The sequence below is a fragment of the Adiantum capillus-veneris genome, chromosome 15, assembly GCF_014529385.1.
Source record: "Adiantum capillus-veneris isolate H3 chromosome 15, ASM1452938v2, whole genome shotgun sequence".
NCBI lineage: Eukaryota > Viridiplantae > Streptophyta > Polypodiopsida > Polypodiales > Pteridaceae > Adiantum > Adiantum capillus-veneris.
The window spans coordinates 20,630,468-20,649,073 of record NC_140945.1 but is presented as its reverse complement, the minus strand read 5'-3'; the positions used below and the strand labels follow the sequence as shown (position 1 = coordinate 20,649,073).

The 18,606-nt window shown below is 42.1% G+C and overlaps 1 protein-coding gene across 1 annotated transcript; it reads left to right on the top strand.

Moving 5' to 3' along the window:
- The first annotated feature begins 10,494 nt into the window (after positions 1–10,494).
- On the top strand, positions 10,495–13,107 carry LOC147440367 (uncharacterized). Its single transcript, XM_086530124.1, has 8 exons — positions 10,495–10,923; positions 11,384–11,464; positions 11,543–11,631; positions 11,726–11,800; positions 11,917–11,978; positions 12,063–12,146; positions 12,230–12,427; positions 12,571–13,107. Exons 1-8 carry the CDS (start codon positions 10,801–10,803, stop codon positions 12,648–12,650), a joined length of 792 nt encoding a protein of 263 aa, XP_086386250.1. The 5' UTR covers positions 10,495–10,800; the 3' UTR covers positions 12,651–13,107.
- Positions 13,108–18,606: the final 5,499 nt, after the last annotated feature.

Genomic DNA, 18,606 nt, shown 5'->3' with positions numbered 1-18,606 from the left:
AATACCCGCACATAATTGTTGCTCTTGCTCCCCAAAGTCTATCTTTTTGTAGATAGTGGCTTTGAGAAATAAATCCCAAAACTTATCTACATATTTTTGGATAAACTCGTAGGGAGAGAGTTTCAAGTTTTGCCATTCTGTGAGGACATTTTCTTGAGCGTTGCTTGCCAGAAACTGTTTTATGATGGAGGCTCTTAAAGCCTTCCATGTCTTTGGAGCTTTTCTTTGGGCTTGTAGGCTATCCCACCATTGTCGAGCTGAACTTTGGTAATGCATAGATACTTGACGCAGTTTAGAGGACTCTGTGAAGCCCTCATCACCAAAGGCCGCATCAAGTTGTTGGACGAAGGCCAAGACCTTGTCCATAGCACCAAAGGTGCCAGCATAGGCAAGGAAAGTGGTGTTCTTCCCTCCCTCTTTGAACTTCTTTAGCTTCTTGGACCTTGTCCATACCAGATAGAACTTGCGATGGCCTTTCCTCTGGGGCTCTTTGAGAGAAGAGCCGCTACCTTCATTGGAATATGAGGAAGTTGATGAAGATGGAGAAGAGGGTGACCTCTTTCTCTCCTTTTCCTTTATTTGGTACCTCTCTTCCCTTTTGTGATAACGAGGAGGAGGACTTTGCAGTGATCTTTCCCCCTTGGGGGAAGTTGGAGATCGTTGAGGTTGCCGTCTTCTTGGAGCCATATCTTTGGAAGTATTGGAAGACTCACTTCCTTCTCCTCCTCTTGGTGAAGGCTCTAAAGTAGAGACTTTGTCTTTCTTCTTGGATGGAGGTAAGCCCGCTAGTAAACATTTAAGCGCTTCGTATGGGTTCTCCTCTTCTCTCACCGTAGAGAGCCCTCTCTTGGAAATCTCATGAAGAGACTTCTCAGGTGCTCTCTCTTTTGGGGGAGTTTGGAGAATCCCATAACTATGAAGTTGTTGGAAAACTTCGCCTTGTAGGAATGGGTTTGCCATATCTTGTTGCAGCTTAGAAATAAGACATTTGATAAGCATGGGAGCATCATCATTAGCACTTTCATGTGCAAAATCAAAGCTATCAATGTTCATTCTACTCTCTTGATTATTGTCAGCCATGTTAACAAAATTTATGTTTATACTTAGTGTATGCTTTGGCAATACAAAACCTTAGTTTCCCCTCCTCTTAGCCTTTGAAAATCGGCTCTTAAGTATCTACACCCACGGCTCAAAGTGGTTAATTATAGAGAGTAGAGGAGTAGGTCTAACATAGCAGAGTTGCCAAGGGCTAGCTCCTTTCGGACTTCTTATGGCTCAATAATGGTAAAGCCGTGGGCAAGTCTAAAAAGACTCCATTATTAAGTCCAAAGCTCCCGAGGTGTGCACCATCCCCCACATAGTGGGCTTAACAAAACCGATATTAGATCCCAGTTCCACTTACCCTATTATAATTAACAACATCAACCATTTATAGGCTACTTAAGGACCCCTCTTCTTAAGCAAGAAAAGAGAAAACAAATGCTTTGATACCAATGTAATGGGAATGGCCTATGAACTTAGAGAATAGTGGAATTAAGAGAATTAGAGTGAGCAATTTTGAGAGCATAGAGGGTGAACTTAATTTGTAGTAGCAACTCTATCATAACACTTAATTAACTAGGCATGAACAATACTTTTACAAGAGAGAGAGAGTGTAGAGAATATGACAACAGTTGAGGACCGGATTTATGTGGAGCCGGTCCCCCCTCCAAAAGGCATTTGTATTATAGATTCTCTCATTAAGAGAGACTTGGTACAATACAATCTTTGTGTTCCTTGAGACCTCCTTGGCAATATGAAGATGGAAGGTTCACACACCAAGCTTTTGCATAATTTCAACAATCAATCTTAGCTTGGAAACAATCAAGAACTTGTGAACATCATTAATCTTTGTGTTCCCTAAATCATTTGAGTGCATGAAGATGTATACTTTTTATGCATCAACTTGTGCTTAAAGCAATAATTAATCTACCTTGCAATACAATTAATCTACTTGCATTAAGTAATTAATCTACTTGAAATAAACCATTAGCCTTCTTGCAATAAGCATAACATGCACTTGTAGAAAGCATTAACTATCCCAAGCCTCAATCCCAAGACCTCAAACACCTTCGAAGGTGGAGAGAGCTAGCAGGGAATGAGGGTAGGGAAGAGGAAGAAGAAACATTTCATAGGAGAAAGAAGTAGTTCCTCACTTATCATACTCTTGTTGCTAGCATACATAATAGCATAGTAATGAAGAAGAAGGAGATGACAAGCTCAAGCATTGAAGCATGGATCTTGGTTGGATTTGCACTCCATAGCCAAGAGTGTTGGTGTAGGCTCTCAACCTCTACTTGCTTGGAGAGGGAGCTCTTGCACTTTGCATAGCACACCATGAGAGTGTTTGTGAGTGTGTGTGGGTGAGTATACCCCCTAAGCACCCCCCTAGCTTGCTTGGGTCGACCCCCCCTTGTAGCTCATGCTTGAAGCTCATTGGACCCCTCCAGGCCTAGCCAATCACAAGCAGGAGCCATTACAAGCAACAGGGGTAGCCTTGGGACAAGTGTCCCCCTTTCCCCTTTGAGAGAGAGGACTTGATAAATGCAAAATCAATTAATTAAATATCCTAAATTATCATTGGACCCCTTGGGTGGCCAACCAATAGGCTTTAGGCACACCATGAGGACAACATGAGGAGGAACTTGACAAGTGTCCTTGCTGCCTCTTCAAGCTGGGGCTTCCCTTGTGTGTGTGTGTGTGTGTGTGTGTGTGTGTTCTCTCTCATCCCCCCCCCTTGAAGGCTCGCCCCCCTCCTTGTAGGGATCTTTTTGACTTTAGGAGCTCAAGCACCTTAGTCATCAAGCATGACAAAGCACTTGGACTAGGGGGTGTTCCCACAAGCATCTCAGGCAAGCATCTCAAGGCACCTCAAGCACCTTAATCATGTAGCAAGTCAACCACCTCAAGCATGGAGCCAGTCAAGCACCTCAAGCATGTCAAGCACCTCAAGCACGACAAGCACCTCAAGCAGGACAAGCACCTCGAGCTTAGGCCGGGTTCCCACATCGAGCTCAGCCCTAGCTTGCCTAAGGTCAAAGGACTTTTACACACATTATTGGAGGTCTTCAATGAAGCTAACCCTAAGGTCTTATGCTCCATTGGTTAGCCTTGCTCTTTGATAGACCATCTCTCATTTGGGCCCCTTAACCATTGGCCCCGTGTTGAGATAGATCTATAAGCACATGTCTATATCTTAACCCGTGTTCCCGTGTATTCTCCCACATTAAGTGATCAGTTTAATATGAGAAAATCATTTGGGTTGGATAGATATTAATTTTTATGACAGACATAGTGGTAGTGCACCTCAATGTGATTTGTCATCATTCAAGAAAGTAGTAATAATGTCTGATTGATGTACATCCCAACCAAAATGAGCTGCTAATGCACATAGAAAATGCACAGTAGTCATACGACAAGTGGGAGCAAAAGTCTCTTCATAATCTATGCCTTTTTGCTGTGCATAACCTTTGCAACAAGTCGAGCCTTATGGCAATCGATCTCACCATACGGCTTGCGTTTCAACTTGTAAACCCACTTCGTACCAATGGAATTTTTGCCAGGAGGCAAATCACATGAAGTCCATGTGTCATTTTCTATAAGTGCATCATATTCTGATTGCATGGCAGCCATCCATTTTTCTAAATTATGTGCTTCATCAAAAGACAGAGGCTCCTCAACATCATGTAAGCTAGACACAGCCAAAGCATAACAATCTGATGCATAAGATGCATGGCGACAGCCTGAACGAGTACGACTAGACAAAGGTGCATCCAATTTACAGTCACGCAAAGTGTGCACCAGCCATTTTGGCATACCTCTAGCCTGCTCATTTTCAGCCCTTTCCTCATCAAGTACATCATGTACATCTGCATCAGTAATAGGCTGATCTATAACATTTTCAGAAACCCCCATAGGCTGTACATTTGCCTCATTGGAACTTACATTTGTATTTCCACCACTGAAAAGAGGCAACAAAGTGTCATAAATGTCCTGTGAGCTTACATTACTGTCTCTAGTACATGACAGCAAGGGCTGAACAGAATCTTTCACAAACACTACATCCCGTGAAACCAAAATACGCTTTGTTTGCGGATGGTATAACCTGTAACCTTTGCTTTCAGCACTATAACCAACAAAAATACATTTGGAAGCCTTATCATCCAATTTTTTGCGTTGTGTTTGTGGCACCAAAGCATATGCCAAACAACCAAAAACACGCATGTGCTCAATAGAAGGCTTTCTATCATTCCATGCTTCATATGGAGTAATAGACTGCAAAGCTTTCATAGGACACCTGTTAAGTACATAAGTTGCACACATGAGGGCCTCAAGCCAAAAAGAATGTGGCAAAGCTTGACTTTTGACCATACATCGTGCCATTTCCGTCAGTGATCAGTTTTTCCTCTCAGCAACACCATTTTGCTGAGGTGTATAAGGCACTGTATATTGGTGTTTTATCCCACAACTAGCTAGAAATGCATTAAATTCATGAGACATCTACTCCCCCCCTTGATCGGAACGGAGGGTGCCCATAGTACATTTCGAGACATTTTCAACCATGGCCAGAAATTGTTTGAAGCACATAAAAACTTCGGACTTCGCTTTAAACGGAAATACCCATGCATGCCTGGAGTAATCATCAATGAAGGTCACGAAATAAAGGTAATTGCCCAAGGACGGAGTCTGCATGGGCCCACAAACATCACTATGCACAAGCTGCAACCTACATGTGGCCCGAACTGAACCATCCTTTGGAAACTTAGGACTCTGCATCTTACCCAAAATACAGTCTTCACAAACATTTTTGACGGGAGCTTCAAGAGGTGGCAAAGAAGCAACCATATCAGATTTTTGCAAACGCAGTAAACTGGCAAAATTCAGTTGACCAAAACGTGCATGCCAAAGTTTTGCATCTGAAATAGCCCTTGAATCTACAACAGCATTTGCAAAATTTTGTCCACACTTGTCATACAAAGTGAGCTTATACAACCCACGGCACAAAAGGCCAGATGCAACAATTTCATCACCAAAACTGAGATCATGAATTGTACATATGTCATCCACAAATTTGACTACAAGTCCAAGTCTAGAAAGTGCGGATACAGAAAAGAGATTCTTCTTGATCCCAGGTACATAAAGTGCATCAACAAGTGTGAAGGAACTGCCATTTGCAGCAGTAAGCACAATCTTTCCAACTCCCTGAACCGGATAAGAGGCATTGTTGGCACGAGTGACTGAATTCCCATGAGGGACAGACTTGAGAGAGGTAAACAATTCACGATGTGAGGTATTGTGCTTTGTAGCACCACTGTCAAAATACCACACATGTGAATCTGCAGCAACCGACAAGCATGCATCATGGATAACAGGATTGTAAGTTCACTCTGCGCTAAAAGCCCATTCTGCATCGACATCAGCAACACAATATCCTTTTGTAGAAGACTCAACAATGACTGCATTTGTAGTGGAACCAACATTTGCAATGGAACCACCCTCTTTCTTCTTAGCCTCTTTGGCCTTCAACTTAGGACACGACTTGATCAAGTGATCATTAGCTTTACAATAATGGCAACGCATCTTCTTTTTGCCCTTATCACCACAATTGCCAGACGAAGTGCTGCCAGCAGAAGCATTGGGAACATAAGTTTTGCCACTCGCAGCAGAACCATAAGAAGTGGCTGCATTGCTGTTACCACCCTTTCTTTGAGAAGCAATAAAAGCATGTTCAGCTGCACGCTGTCTAGTCCTGTTTTTTCTAGAGAGTGACTCTTGCAACAGCAATGTGCATAATGGATCAAACTTGACAACTTCTGGATTTCCTTGGGTCATAAGTCTCCAAGTACTAGCAAAATTTTGGTAAGAATCTGGTAAGGCATCAAGAACAGTCTGCACAAGTGAACTGTCTGAAATGACTTCACCTGCAGAAATAAGGTGCTCATTGGTATCCTTGACACTAGTAAGGAAAGTGTCCATATCATCTCCCTCATGCATAATCTTCGACTCCAGCTCTTTACGCAGCAAAGCAATTTTAGCCTCATTGCGACTTGCATAAAGACCTGCTAGAATATCCCAAGCCTGTTTTGTAGATTTTGCTGAACGAATGTGAGGAACAATGGTGCACTTCACAGACAAGGCAATCAATGCATGAGCCTTCACATCCTTTACATCCCAACGAGCTTGTTCTGCCGTAGGCAAAACAACTCTAATAGCAGCAATCCTTGCAGCAAGACCTGCAACATCCTCAACATCGCCTACATCCTCAGAACCAGGACGTACATCAATGCCCTGCACAATGTTCCAGACGCCCTTTGACACAGGAACATGTTGCATCATATAAGCCCACATAGGGTAGTTGTCCCCATCCAACCTGTCCTCAGCAGCAAACATCTTGAACACATCTGTGTTGTTGTCAGCCATGGTAAATGCTGCACCTTATGTGAAAACTGCCCAAAAATAGGAGAAATAGAGCGGGAACAACATGTGCTATATAGCACAAACCGTAGAAGACTGTAAGGCACCTGTTATGCAGAAATTGGCATTGACAAAAATTTTGCACAAAATGACAAAATTGCTTGTGCAGACCTGCATGTAGTGGAAACGGAGGCCGAATTGAGCCCGAATCAGAAATCTAAGCAGACTGAGCTCTATGAGCACACCCAAAATATTTGTCGACCTGCGAACGCTTGCCAAACGTCACTGTAATCGGAGAAAGTGAGCAGGCATGTGCTGGAGTAGCTGGCGACTAAGCCCGGGAGGATGTAACCTGCTCTGATACCAATTGTTGGAATTAGGGTTGCAGAGAAACGCACACAGCTTGGAAAAGACGAAGGAAGCTCAAGGCACACAATAGAGAGTGTGCTACTTAGTGTGCAATGGAAAGATAGATAGCCCTAGAGTGATGGGCGTATATACAATGCACGAGGGAAAAAACCTCCTAAAGAGGGGAAAAATGCCCCGGCAGTCCTAGTATGTTCAGACACATCACTACCACATGTATATGGTAATAGTTATTATTACATTACCTCTCTCTTGAAATCATAGTCGTCCTCATCTATGGGGTAGGGAAGATAAAGCCTATTTATTAGTCCTTTTTCTAGCGGGTAGAGGACACCTATCTTACCGTACGACATCATTCCAGAATGGATAACTAATCCATTTGGTGATTGAGAGCCTAAGCTGCCGCAAGCATGTATGCACATTAGTCCTATCAATCTTTAATCCTATCAATCTTCCATAGTAGAGTGACAAGCTTTACTTGGTGTTTGGGAGACGTCCTCTCCGCAAACTTCATTCTAAGCATGCATAATACTTCACATTTGTGCACAATAAAGAAAAAGAGAGTCTTATAAGACAAAAACTTTGTTAATTTTAAACATTTGTACATTTTCTTAATCTAGGGAGCATTGTAAGCATTGAAAAGGTTTAGGTTATCCTTTAATTGTATGCCTTGCATCCATATAGCATCTTCAAAAGGACAATTCTTAAACTTAATAAGATATCGTCCGATAGTCTTACCGCCTCTTAATACCTTGTCTTTATGTCGGAGAATGGACTCGAGCTGCAGCACCTCTTCTTTGTCCTCGATCTCCGATGGGGAGAAGGAGTAATCTTACGAGAAAGATGTATATCTCCTCACATAATCACTCATATTAGCATAGCGTAGCTTAGTAATTAGCATGGTAGAGGAGATGAGCATGCATTGAAGCTTGGCTCTTGGTTGGATTTTCATCACAAAGCCAAGAGTTGTTGGTGTAGGCCTCCCTTCTCACAAGCTTGGAGTAGATGATAAGCTTTCCATTAAAGCTTGAGAAGGAGAGAGAGAGTCTTCTTGCTTCACACATGAGCTAGTGTGAGTGTGTAAGTGATAATGACTTCACAAATCAGCCCCCTCTCTCATCTTGGTCAATCCCTCCTGCTAATTCCTCTTGTTGGCTTCCCATTGGACCTTTCCAAGCTTAGCCAATAAGAAATAAGAGGCATAAGTGATAGCCTTGTGACATGTGCCCCCTTTCCCCTTTTGTGAGAGCTTTAGGTAATTAAATAATGCAACTAAACTCTCATTGGACCCCTTTGTCTTCTGGCCAATAGGAATCAGGCAAGCCATTGGGTTGCTGAATGCTCATTGGACCCCTTGGGAGACTGTCCAATAGTCTTCTGGAGAGCTTAATTATTATTGGTTCTATTATCAAGTGTTTTTAAATGAATTAAACTAAAAGTACTCTAGCCTAATCCTCATTGGTCCACCTCTATGGCCATCCAATAGGATTTGAGTGCACCTTGAGGGCAACTGGGCTAGGGAGCTGACATGTGTCCCTTATTCCCTTTGTGCAAAGGGGCTTGCATATGTGTGTGTGTGTGTGTTTCTCTCTCATCCCCTACTAAAAGGGCTCGCCCCCATCAATCTAGGACCACTTGAAGACTTTTTTGTACACTCACAAAGCATCCAATTCCACTAAGCCTGACCACTTGGACTTACCTTTGAATTTTGGAACCTTAGCATTTTGGAAGTCTTAATGGGCGGAACCGTAAGGTCTTTGGAGCCCGTTGTTGCACATTGCTCTTTTGCAGATGGCCCCCCCTTTGGATCCCTATTTTCCCTCCGTTGGATCCCTAATGTGGCCAGTCTGCCAGCTTAACCAATATTCTAGCCTTTTCTCCCCTGGCACTTTCCCATATTAAATGATCAGTTAAACTTGAGAAAATCATTGAGGAGAATTAGATATTAGTTATTATGACATGTTCTTCCACTATCAGCCCCCACAATTATGACAATTACTGGTCCCTAGCCTTGGTTTATGTTGTAGCTATAATCTTACCATTGGTGGTCTAGCCCCTTAATTTGCAATGAAATACACCTAGGGCGACATGATTAGACTTCTAGGATTCTTTCAAAAATCTAAGGTTTATACCACGATTTGTGACTAAAATGCTTACAAATATCCCTTGATAATAAAGCTCAAAGGAAACTACAAGTGAGAAATTTACATTTCGAGCTGGGTTATGTGAGCACTAATAGTGATCGCTTTGACATACTTTAGTCGACCGGGTGCTGCAATTATCTATGAATTTCGTTTAGAATATGCGTTTAACTATAATGGATCCCCAAAATGCACAAGTAATCCATCAAACAAAGAAAAAATCAAGGAAGAGATGCACAAGTAATCCATCACACAAAGAAAAAGTCAAGAAAGAGTAAAACACAGAAGGAATCAAGGAGAAATTGTGATGCATTTGTGTCCATGACATGCCATGGGTCAATTAGGGGTAGAGTAACAATGCCAAGAGACATGTGAATGTCTGGCTTGGGTTTCCTACAAGTTGTGTTGGGTCTAAAGGCCAATGGATTTCTTAGTCGCCTAGGTTTGATTAGGCACCCATTACTAGCCTTCATTCATAGCCTTTTTGGCTTTCTAAAAGAAACCCTTAGTGTTGGGCTGGGTTAGGAGGACTTTCATAGTTTTCAGTGCATGATGGAGACTTACCTTCATTTCACATCTTGTCTTTAATTTTCTTGCATTCTATTGTTTTACTATGCTAAAGTGAAGTTTTACCTTACATAATTTTAGTAAATTTTATACACACACACACACATATATGTTTTTTTTGCATTCTATTGTTTAAGAATGCTAAAGTGAAGCTTCACCTTGGATAATTCTAATAAATTTTACACACACACATATATTAATTAGCTCTTTTTATTTCACCTTTCATTTCACAACTTCACAGGGCTTTACATTTCTCACATTTTATAGCTTGATTCCAATTAGTGTTAGCATTCAAGAAAGTCTCTTTTATTAAGCGGCTGCTGATCGAGTTTCCTCCTCACAAAGAAAAAACGGAAATACTAGCAGAAACTTTGAGATTTGCAAAATGTTTGGACGACTTTCTCACATATTTCATTCATTTACCATGGTTTGCAGCTAGCTAGTCTCGATTTTCAATCGGCTCAAGACTAAGCTGATGCAATCCTTTCCCAAATACTGATACCAATTTAAACAATTTTATCACTTTCTTACTGTTTCTGAAAGTCGTCGTGACCCTTCCACTTGTTCATTAAGAATAAGGAGCTACACTATTTGCTCCTATGATTGCTGAGCTCCACCCATCCCTCATCTTTTACCCCCCCCCCCCAGTGTGCACACACATCATTGCCAAGTTGTAGCTCTAGTGCCGCACCAACGAAACGGTTTTACTTCACTCGAGTGGCTTCTCTTCATGAGGCCTATTGTATTGCGCGTGCACATATGCAAGTTAAGGAGGAGAGAAGTGGGCGAATAAGGATGCACCAAATGTACAAGGCCACAAGATACCAAAGGGGATACCCCGTATTAATGATGAAGGGGCACGTTTACACTCTGGGGTAATAAGAATGAGAGATATTTAAAAAATGAATGGCACGGACAAGTCTAGAATCCAGATAGGAAAAACCCTAGGGGGTTGGGTTGGGGTCGGGGAGAGGTACCCACTACGTATACATCGTGCTAGGATGAACTGAGAGCAAGAGAGAGAGGGAGCGTGGGCTGGTCTTCATCGTCTTCATTTGGTTGACAAGGCCATCGGGAGGTCGTATCTGCAGAGGCTGTCTCGGCGGAGCTTAGAGAGAGAGAGAGAGAGAGAGAGAGAGAGAGAGAGAGAGAGAGAGAGCTCATCATTGAGAGATAGCAAGACAAGAGAAAGAGAGAGAGAGAGTGTGTGAGTGTGTGTGTGCGTTTTTGCGTTTGTGTATTCGCGCGCGCCCTCGTTTACCGATCTGCCGCCATGGATCGTTACCAGCGCGTGGAGAAGCCTCGCCCAGAAACCCCCATTAGCGAGAATGAGATCCGAATTACCACACAGGGCAAGATGCGCAATTACATCACCTACGCCATCTCCACGCTACAGGTAATTAGTTCTCTTAATTTCTCAATCATTTGTTCTTCGTTGATTTTCATGAATTGTGCCACTCCTTTTGTGCGTGCGTGCGTGTGTGTGTGTGTGTGTGATAGAGAGAGAGAGAGAGAGAGAGAGAGAGAGAGAGAGAGAGAGAGAGAGAGAGAGAGAGTACTTTCTGAGTTCATGGCCGCTAGCCGGAAATTTGTAATAAGAGGATAACCTTGTGGAGGATATTATTTTTGATCAGAGTATTCTTATTTGTGGGTTCAATTGTAAATTGGCTTGCAATGCAGCTTAGCGTCTCTATGCACACATACAAACACCTTGTAAGAATCTGTTGTCTTGTTTTAGTAAGCAGTAAAGACACATAAGACAAGCGTTTCTGTTGCTGTATGTAGAGAGGATGCATGTTGCTAGAGCGAGTTATTGCTCTGGGTCATCCTCTTACTTCTTGATTTCTAACTGGCAGGACAAAGGAACGCCGGAAATTGTTCTGAAAGCAATGGGTCGTGCTATCAATAAAACGGTGAACATTGCAGAGATCATCAAGGTTTGTTTTTTACTGGGTCTGAATGCCGTAAATCTCCTTGCCCAAGATGTAAGGCTTTATGCAATATTTGTGTCGCAGAGGAGGGTTGCAGGTCTCCACCAGGATACAACAATTGGCTCCACGGACATAACGGATACATGGGAACCCTTGGAGGAGGGTCTTGTTCCGTAAGTCATTTACATGACTTCCCCCCGGCTGCAATGTGTTCATGGCTTTAATGACTGACTGAATTTCTCTTTAATTTGTGCATTGATGACATAGGTTGGAGCAAGTTCGACATGTGTCGATGATCACAATTGTCCTTTCTGTTAAGGAGTTGGATACTACATCTATTGGGTAGTTAATCAAGAAATTTGTACTTTTTTTTTTTTTGAAAATGAGATCCAGAACATTGGTCAGTCGGTTGTAGCTTTGTGCCATATGCCCTAATTTGAACTTTTGACATGATGAAGGTATCAACCCCCTCTTCCTCCAGAACTTGTGAAGCCATTAGCTGATTTTGATGAGGAAGGAGGTATATTACTAGTTGAAGACTTTTCAGGTACAGTGCACGAGGCAAGCTTGTCAAGAGTCTCATGTTTTTTGTGCTTGATTTCAGAGGGTTCACCTCAGCAGATAAGAGGCCGGGGGCGAGGCAGAGGCCGCGGAAGGGGCCGAGGTCGTGGAAGGGGCAGAGAAAGAGGTCAATTGAAAATTGATATTTTGTTCACGTTGACCTTTAAATGCTGTCACGATGTTTTTGTCATGGTTGTATTGGTTTTTCAGGAGGCTTTGAAGCCGGACCTGAATACAATGGCTATGATGGAGGCTACAATCGAGGGCGAGGACGTGGGTGGGGGCGTGGAAGGGGATATGGTCTAAGGGGTCGTGGACGGGGCTTTGGGGGTGGTGATATGCCCCATGATGTAGTTGGATATGAGGATACAAATACTGCATTGGCAGAGGAGTTTGGCCCTGGTCGTGGTGAGATTCATGTTCATGAAGAAGCTTTATTGCCAGGCTGTGATCGCTGTAGCATGGTTTTGTGCCTAGTTTGCCACCTCTTGTGAAAGATACAAATGATGACTTCTCCTTTTGTTAGGGCCTTATGGATGCTATTTTTGCAGGTCGTGGTCGTGGCCGAGGGCGAGGGCGGGTTCGTGGTCGTGGCCGTGGTCAAGGACGAGGGTTTCAAGGTGGTGCTTGAGTCAACAAGGAGTTGTATCAACTAACCATTCATTGTTACCTCCTGACTTAGACTAGGCTGTCAAAAAAAGAAAAGGAATGGTAGGGTTTTTGTTTTGCAATGTATTTGGAGTGAGTTTTAGCTTAGGAAAGCTGAAATCGGTAAGCTCTCTTTTCCTGGAAGGATAGAGCGCCGTAATTTTGTAGAGTGTTCTTTTTACAAGGTCAAATCATTCATTCTTGTGAAAAAGACACTTTTCATCCAGTTTTCCAGATGGAATTGGTTGGCAAGATCTCCAGTTCCCATCTGTTGGTGTGAACAAGGAAGTATTGTCTCTGCTGTATAGGGCTCTTTGGGTATGCTTGTGTGTGTTGTGGGCGTTAGTGTGAAGTTTGTGGCTTGGTGTTTCAGTTCTTTCTCAGCTCTCTCCTTCCTGCCACATTGTAGCTTTTGCAAGTAATTTAGCCAGATTGCCTCTTGGAAGTTTCTTAAGGTCAACTGATGAGTATGTGGTCTGATGGCTGCCTGGCTGACTGGCTTGTCCAATTCCCAAGTCGTATACAGTTTTTTGATTTCTTGTCTGTCAATATTCAAGGCGTCTTTCATGCTTATTGTAAGGTTCCTCTTAAAAGTCTCTTAGGAGGATTGACTTGAGAGAACTTTTGGAAGATTTGACTGATGAAAGATTGGTTTGGTGGCTACTTGGCTGACTAGCTTGTTTAGTTCTTTAATCTTTACAATTTGCTTACAGCCCTTCCTTTCCTTGTATGTCAATCAGAATGCAAGTTGGCTTTAATGGGTCCATGTTGTTAGAACTTGTAGTTGGCCAGAATTGATGCAAGGGTGGGGGAGATATAATTGTCTGAGGCTCTTGTGATGTAAAGGTTGGTATTTAAATCCACAATGGAACAGTTGAAATCAATTTATTAATTTGGAATGAGTTGTCCTCATATTAAAGAAAAGAGACTTATCAGTTCAGGTATGTAGGAGGGTGAAACTGCATACATATCCATGTATTACAAGCGCTCATTGCTGCATGTCTCATCCTGTGTGGCTGCCCTTTGAGCCGGGGGAATATCCTCCAAAATGGGAGACGACAGACCCACCGTGATTGTAGCACGAGCCTCGCCTATGTGTTGCCTGCTCAAAGTTGGTGGTGACCTGCTACTTGAAAAGCGAAAATCTGAGCGTCCAAGAGCATGGATGGTGAACCCCCCATTGGCCAAGGGTTGGTGGGCCAAGAAGGCCTGCGGCGTGCCTTTTTTGCAGGATGGAACCTGTGTTATGACAGTAGCAAAAGCTGGATGCAACCAATAGGCTGCACGTGCCCTGACCTGTTCATGTAATGTCTCTCTCTAATTGGGCAGGTGGGTGTGAACACACCTGCCCACCCCAACAAGGAAGTGGGTGCCTGCCCACTGGTGCGAAACCAGCAACAAAAGCTTAACCTTGGCTCCGAGTCTTGTGAAGCCTTATCAATTGAGCTTATGTTTCTCGGGTGATCTCCTGTTGGGAGTGTTTAACATCAAAGTTGCAAATAGTTCCGAGTTTGGGAGTAGTAGGAACGTGTGTTTTTAGTATAGGCTATTAAGTGCCAATGGCTATTAAGTTCCAATAGAGAGTGACGGGATCATTGACAAATTTCATCATCTTCATTTGAGAAACAATGACTAGAACTTTAAAAAGGAAGCCTTGGCATGGTTATGACTTAAAGAATGGGGAAGTGTGCTTCCATCTTCCCTTGTCCTTAACATCAATTTGCATTGGTAGTGTTTTGGTGCGGAGGCATTTGTAATGACTAGCACACATTTTGAACTAATTTGTGTGGAGGGAAGGTATGGCTACTGTTCTGTTAAGGGACTTAAGTTCAGTTTTTAATTGGTAATGATGCATACTCTTTGATTTACTCTTTGGCGTAGTGATGATCATTTAGTTTTTAGTCTGAGCTCGAATCCAATGGCACATGTTTGTGTCCATCACTATTGAATTTAGTGCATCCAACATGCAGCATTGGAGATGTTTAAAAGAGTATTGTAGCAACTTCAGATTTGTATGGGCCTTGGTTTATTTTTTTGAAGGGTTGGTAGTGCTATGTATTTGATTGCTTTCTAGAGTTTCAACTGAGCATTATGTGGGCATTAAACTTATTCTTCTAAAGGGTTGGTAAAATTGTCCATGAACGTTTTCCAGGGTCTGAGTCGGGATGGTGACCATGATAAGCAACACTTCAGCTCAATGGGACATGTAAGCAATGATCTACATGTGGAGCTGGTCACATAGAAACCCACACTATTCATGTATTTTGCACATGGGCATGCATGCCATCATATGATGCTCCTAATGTGTGCAGGGATTGTGAGATTTTATAAAAATCCATGCCAAACACAACCGGTATTGCATGAAGCCTTCTTAATCACATAGCCTAGGCAAAAATTGGAGGGGAAAGGTTGTCAATTCTCTTGCCTATATGAAAAGACTTGCACAAAAGCTCTACCTTAACCTAAGTTTGAGGTTCCTCCCAAGGTAGTCTACGCTCTTGGTGGTGTTGCGTCCAATCATTGCATGTCAACGTTGGTTGGAAATTATGATTGATAACATCTAGAAGGTGCCTTGACTCTCACCAAATCTTAAGGGAGATTATGATAATGAAAGGAATGTGCTCAAGTTTTGATGACAAGACTAGTATGTTTATGCCCAATGTTAATGTGAAGCCCATTCAACAAGGTCTATATTTGTAAAAGCTGTACATTACTGTAAGTTTAAAGTGATCAATCATAGTCTTCACAAACATGAAAGAGTAGATGATATATAGACTAAAGGAATCAAACGAGATGCTCTAATGGGCATTAAGAGTTGCATTCAATCATACCTTGCCATTTGCTAATGACATAGGGGAAGAAAATCATTGTGATCCAAAATTCAGGAGCAAATTTGGTATAGAAGATAACAGACATAGAAGAACATCGACAATAAAATATAAATATAGGATAGAAAAGGCGAGAAATATATATATATTTGGTATAATAGAGATTTTTACTACTTTGTTGGCTTCGAAAGGGAGGAAAACCCTTTTTAGCATGATAAGCATGAGCTTGTGAGGTCTTTCTTAGTTGTGTCTTGAGGATGCCATTGAGGTTTTTCTTAGTTGTGTCTTGAGGATGGCATTCTTTTTGAGATTGCTCGAGCAATATTGTGATTTAAGGAGTTTTTCTTCTTTCCTAACTATGGTGTATGTGCAATAGGCACTGAAGAAGTGGTTTTCTTACCACTTTATAGTGGTTGAAAAGGGAGTCCTATTGACACTAGCATTATTGAATTGTTTTGTAGGAAACCTGTATGGAATATTGGTAAAGTTGTTTCAAAAAAATATTGTTGGTACTAGTATATTTCTAGTAGGGTAGCAACTTTTTGGAGATATTAGAGAAATCAAATTTTATATGAAGAGGGGACCCTTCACACAATAGAAGTGAAATGATCACACATTTCTTAACGAAGTCAAATATCCTAAAAACATACTCCATAAAAGACACAATGACACCTTTATCTCTAGCTTCTTCCTTGTGATCGTAGTCACTCTTTACCACATCTCACTTACCTCCTTTGGGGTCTTTGGATCTCTTCCTTTTGGGAAGGTGAAGTGTCTTGAGTTGGGAAGAGGAAGTTGGTTATGTCTTGATACCACTATTAGCCAACTAGTTCCTTCTCGAACCTTTCAACATAGTAACAAAATATACCCGAAAAATGGCAAAAGTCTACTTTTTTGCATTTCTTTCACGAAAGTTGTGATTGCTTTGTTAGCTTGAAAGGGAGGTGAAACCCTCGGTTACCCTCTCAAGTTCCTTTTGAAGCACTCAAATTGCATAGGAATGTTAAAAGTGCATCTGCTCTTGAGATCATTGTACGTGAGGATGTGATTTTCGTCTCTCTCCTTTGGTAATGTGCCTATACCAAAGGGAGGGAAGCGGTTTTCTTTTTCTTAACTCTTAACAATAGTATGTTGGACAAGGTCCTAGACCAAAGATAAGGTTAAAGCTAAAACTATGCTAGAGTGAAGGGGCTCCTAAAGACACTCATTGTGAGTGAGCTTCTTGTCAAGAGGAGGGAAGCAACGCTTCAACCTCCATCAACTTGTACATAAGTGCACCAAAAAGAGGTCACCTTAACCTTCTAACAATTTTTCGTTTCTACAGTTCAACTCAAAATGACACGAGTCTCTTTCTCTTGTGTTCGTTGCTCGCTCACCATCGCTATTGGTTGATGAGATCCTTTTCATATTAGAGTTGATTTGCTTTTGGGCACCTTAACTTGGGCTCTACCCAAATTAAGAGACTTCTCCCATGGTTTTGTTTTACCAACTTGCTTTTTGGAAAGTTTTTAGTGTTGGGTTTTGCAAGAACTGCAAGAAAGTGTAAAGCTTTGTGTCAAGAATTTGTAGGAGCACCAAGGGAAAATGGATGGATACTTTGAATCTCATGCCATACTCATTTACAAGATGAGGTTATTTTTGGATGTGCCTAATCGATTACCTTTTCACTATGTGTTGAGTGAGAAAGCAAAAGAAAACAAGATGAGTAATGCATTCATGTTGACCAAATTGGTAGTTCATCTTTGCATGACTACAATAATTTATGTCTACTTGGATCGCTTGCTTGCGAGTTTTTAGTCATCATCACAAGTCAAGTGGTTGCTTGATTGCCTAGGCTAAAGATACTGTTACTGGATTTAAGGGTAAATATGTTCAATTGTCTACAAGATGATGACATATTATTATCATGATAATTTATATAACAATTATGTCTGGTTTTGCACCAGTCTCCAACATGGCAACTTCAGTATGCTTCTACCATCAGATATGGCATAGAAGCAATAAATTCCGGAGGTTGTTGATTTGTTAATGTAGGGTAGCTAATGCCTGTGTGCACGTGTGTGCAGGAAGGAGAAGAAGAGGAGGAGGAAGGAGAAGGACTTTGGGAGAAATAGCATACCAAGCGAGTTGGGGTGTGTCTCCTTTAGTAGTAAATGTATATGGTGTACAAGAGTTAGTGGTTAGAAGGGTGTTAGTCATGCGGGCGGCCATAGGCCTTTACCCCTACAATCTCCCACTTAAAAGCCAATATGGCCGTAAGTGGCTATGACTAAAGCTAGTATGTACAATCGTGAAGCGCGATAGCTTCATCCTTGTACAATTGTGTTCACCCTACACCCACGAATTCGATGCGATGTGGAAACCACTATGTAGCCAGACTCTTCATAAGAGAATCCGATAGGTTGTTATGAGTGTGGACCTTGACAAGCTCCAATTTCTTATCCGTCAACGCATCTAGAATGAAATGATACCTCACCTCTATGTGTTTCAACAGAGCGAAACACGGGCATACTTGCCAAAGCAATGGCACTCTGACGATCATAATGCGAAATTGGAACCCATTGAATATCTTAATCTCCCACTAAACGTGCCAACCATATAGCTTCCTTAGTGGCATATGGCGTTGCAACATACTCAACCTCTGTAGTGGAAGAAGATGATCTCTAAGAAATGGCTCCTCCTGTAACCTATCAAGGAATGCCCGAGCAAGAAGTCTCCTACACATCATCCACCCTCTCAATCTGAAAAGGATGCCCCTCCTCAAGATTCAAGACCCCATCCGACACGTGTGTTACCAAGGATACATCGGCTCATCGCACTAGACTGGACCCCCCCCCCCCCCCCCTCACAATAATGTTGCTGCTTCATAAAAGCAAAATTCATATGCTCTTCTAGCCTCCTTGGAAGAGGAAGAGAGGGAGGAAGGTGCTCTTTTACTTGCATTGATAGAGCAAGTTAATGAGTTGGATAAATATCTTCATCGACAAATTGTGGATGGCGAGCCCTCTACTAGAGATCGACCTACCCCCATGAAGGCTCAAAACGACAACAAAAAGTCCCTCAAGAATTTAGACACTGATTGTGGAGAAGCCAAATCTAAAAATTCCCTAG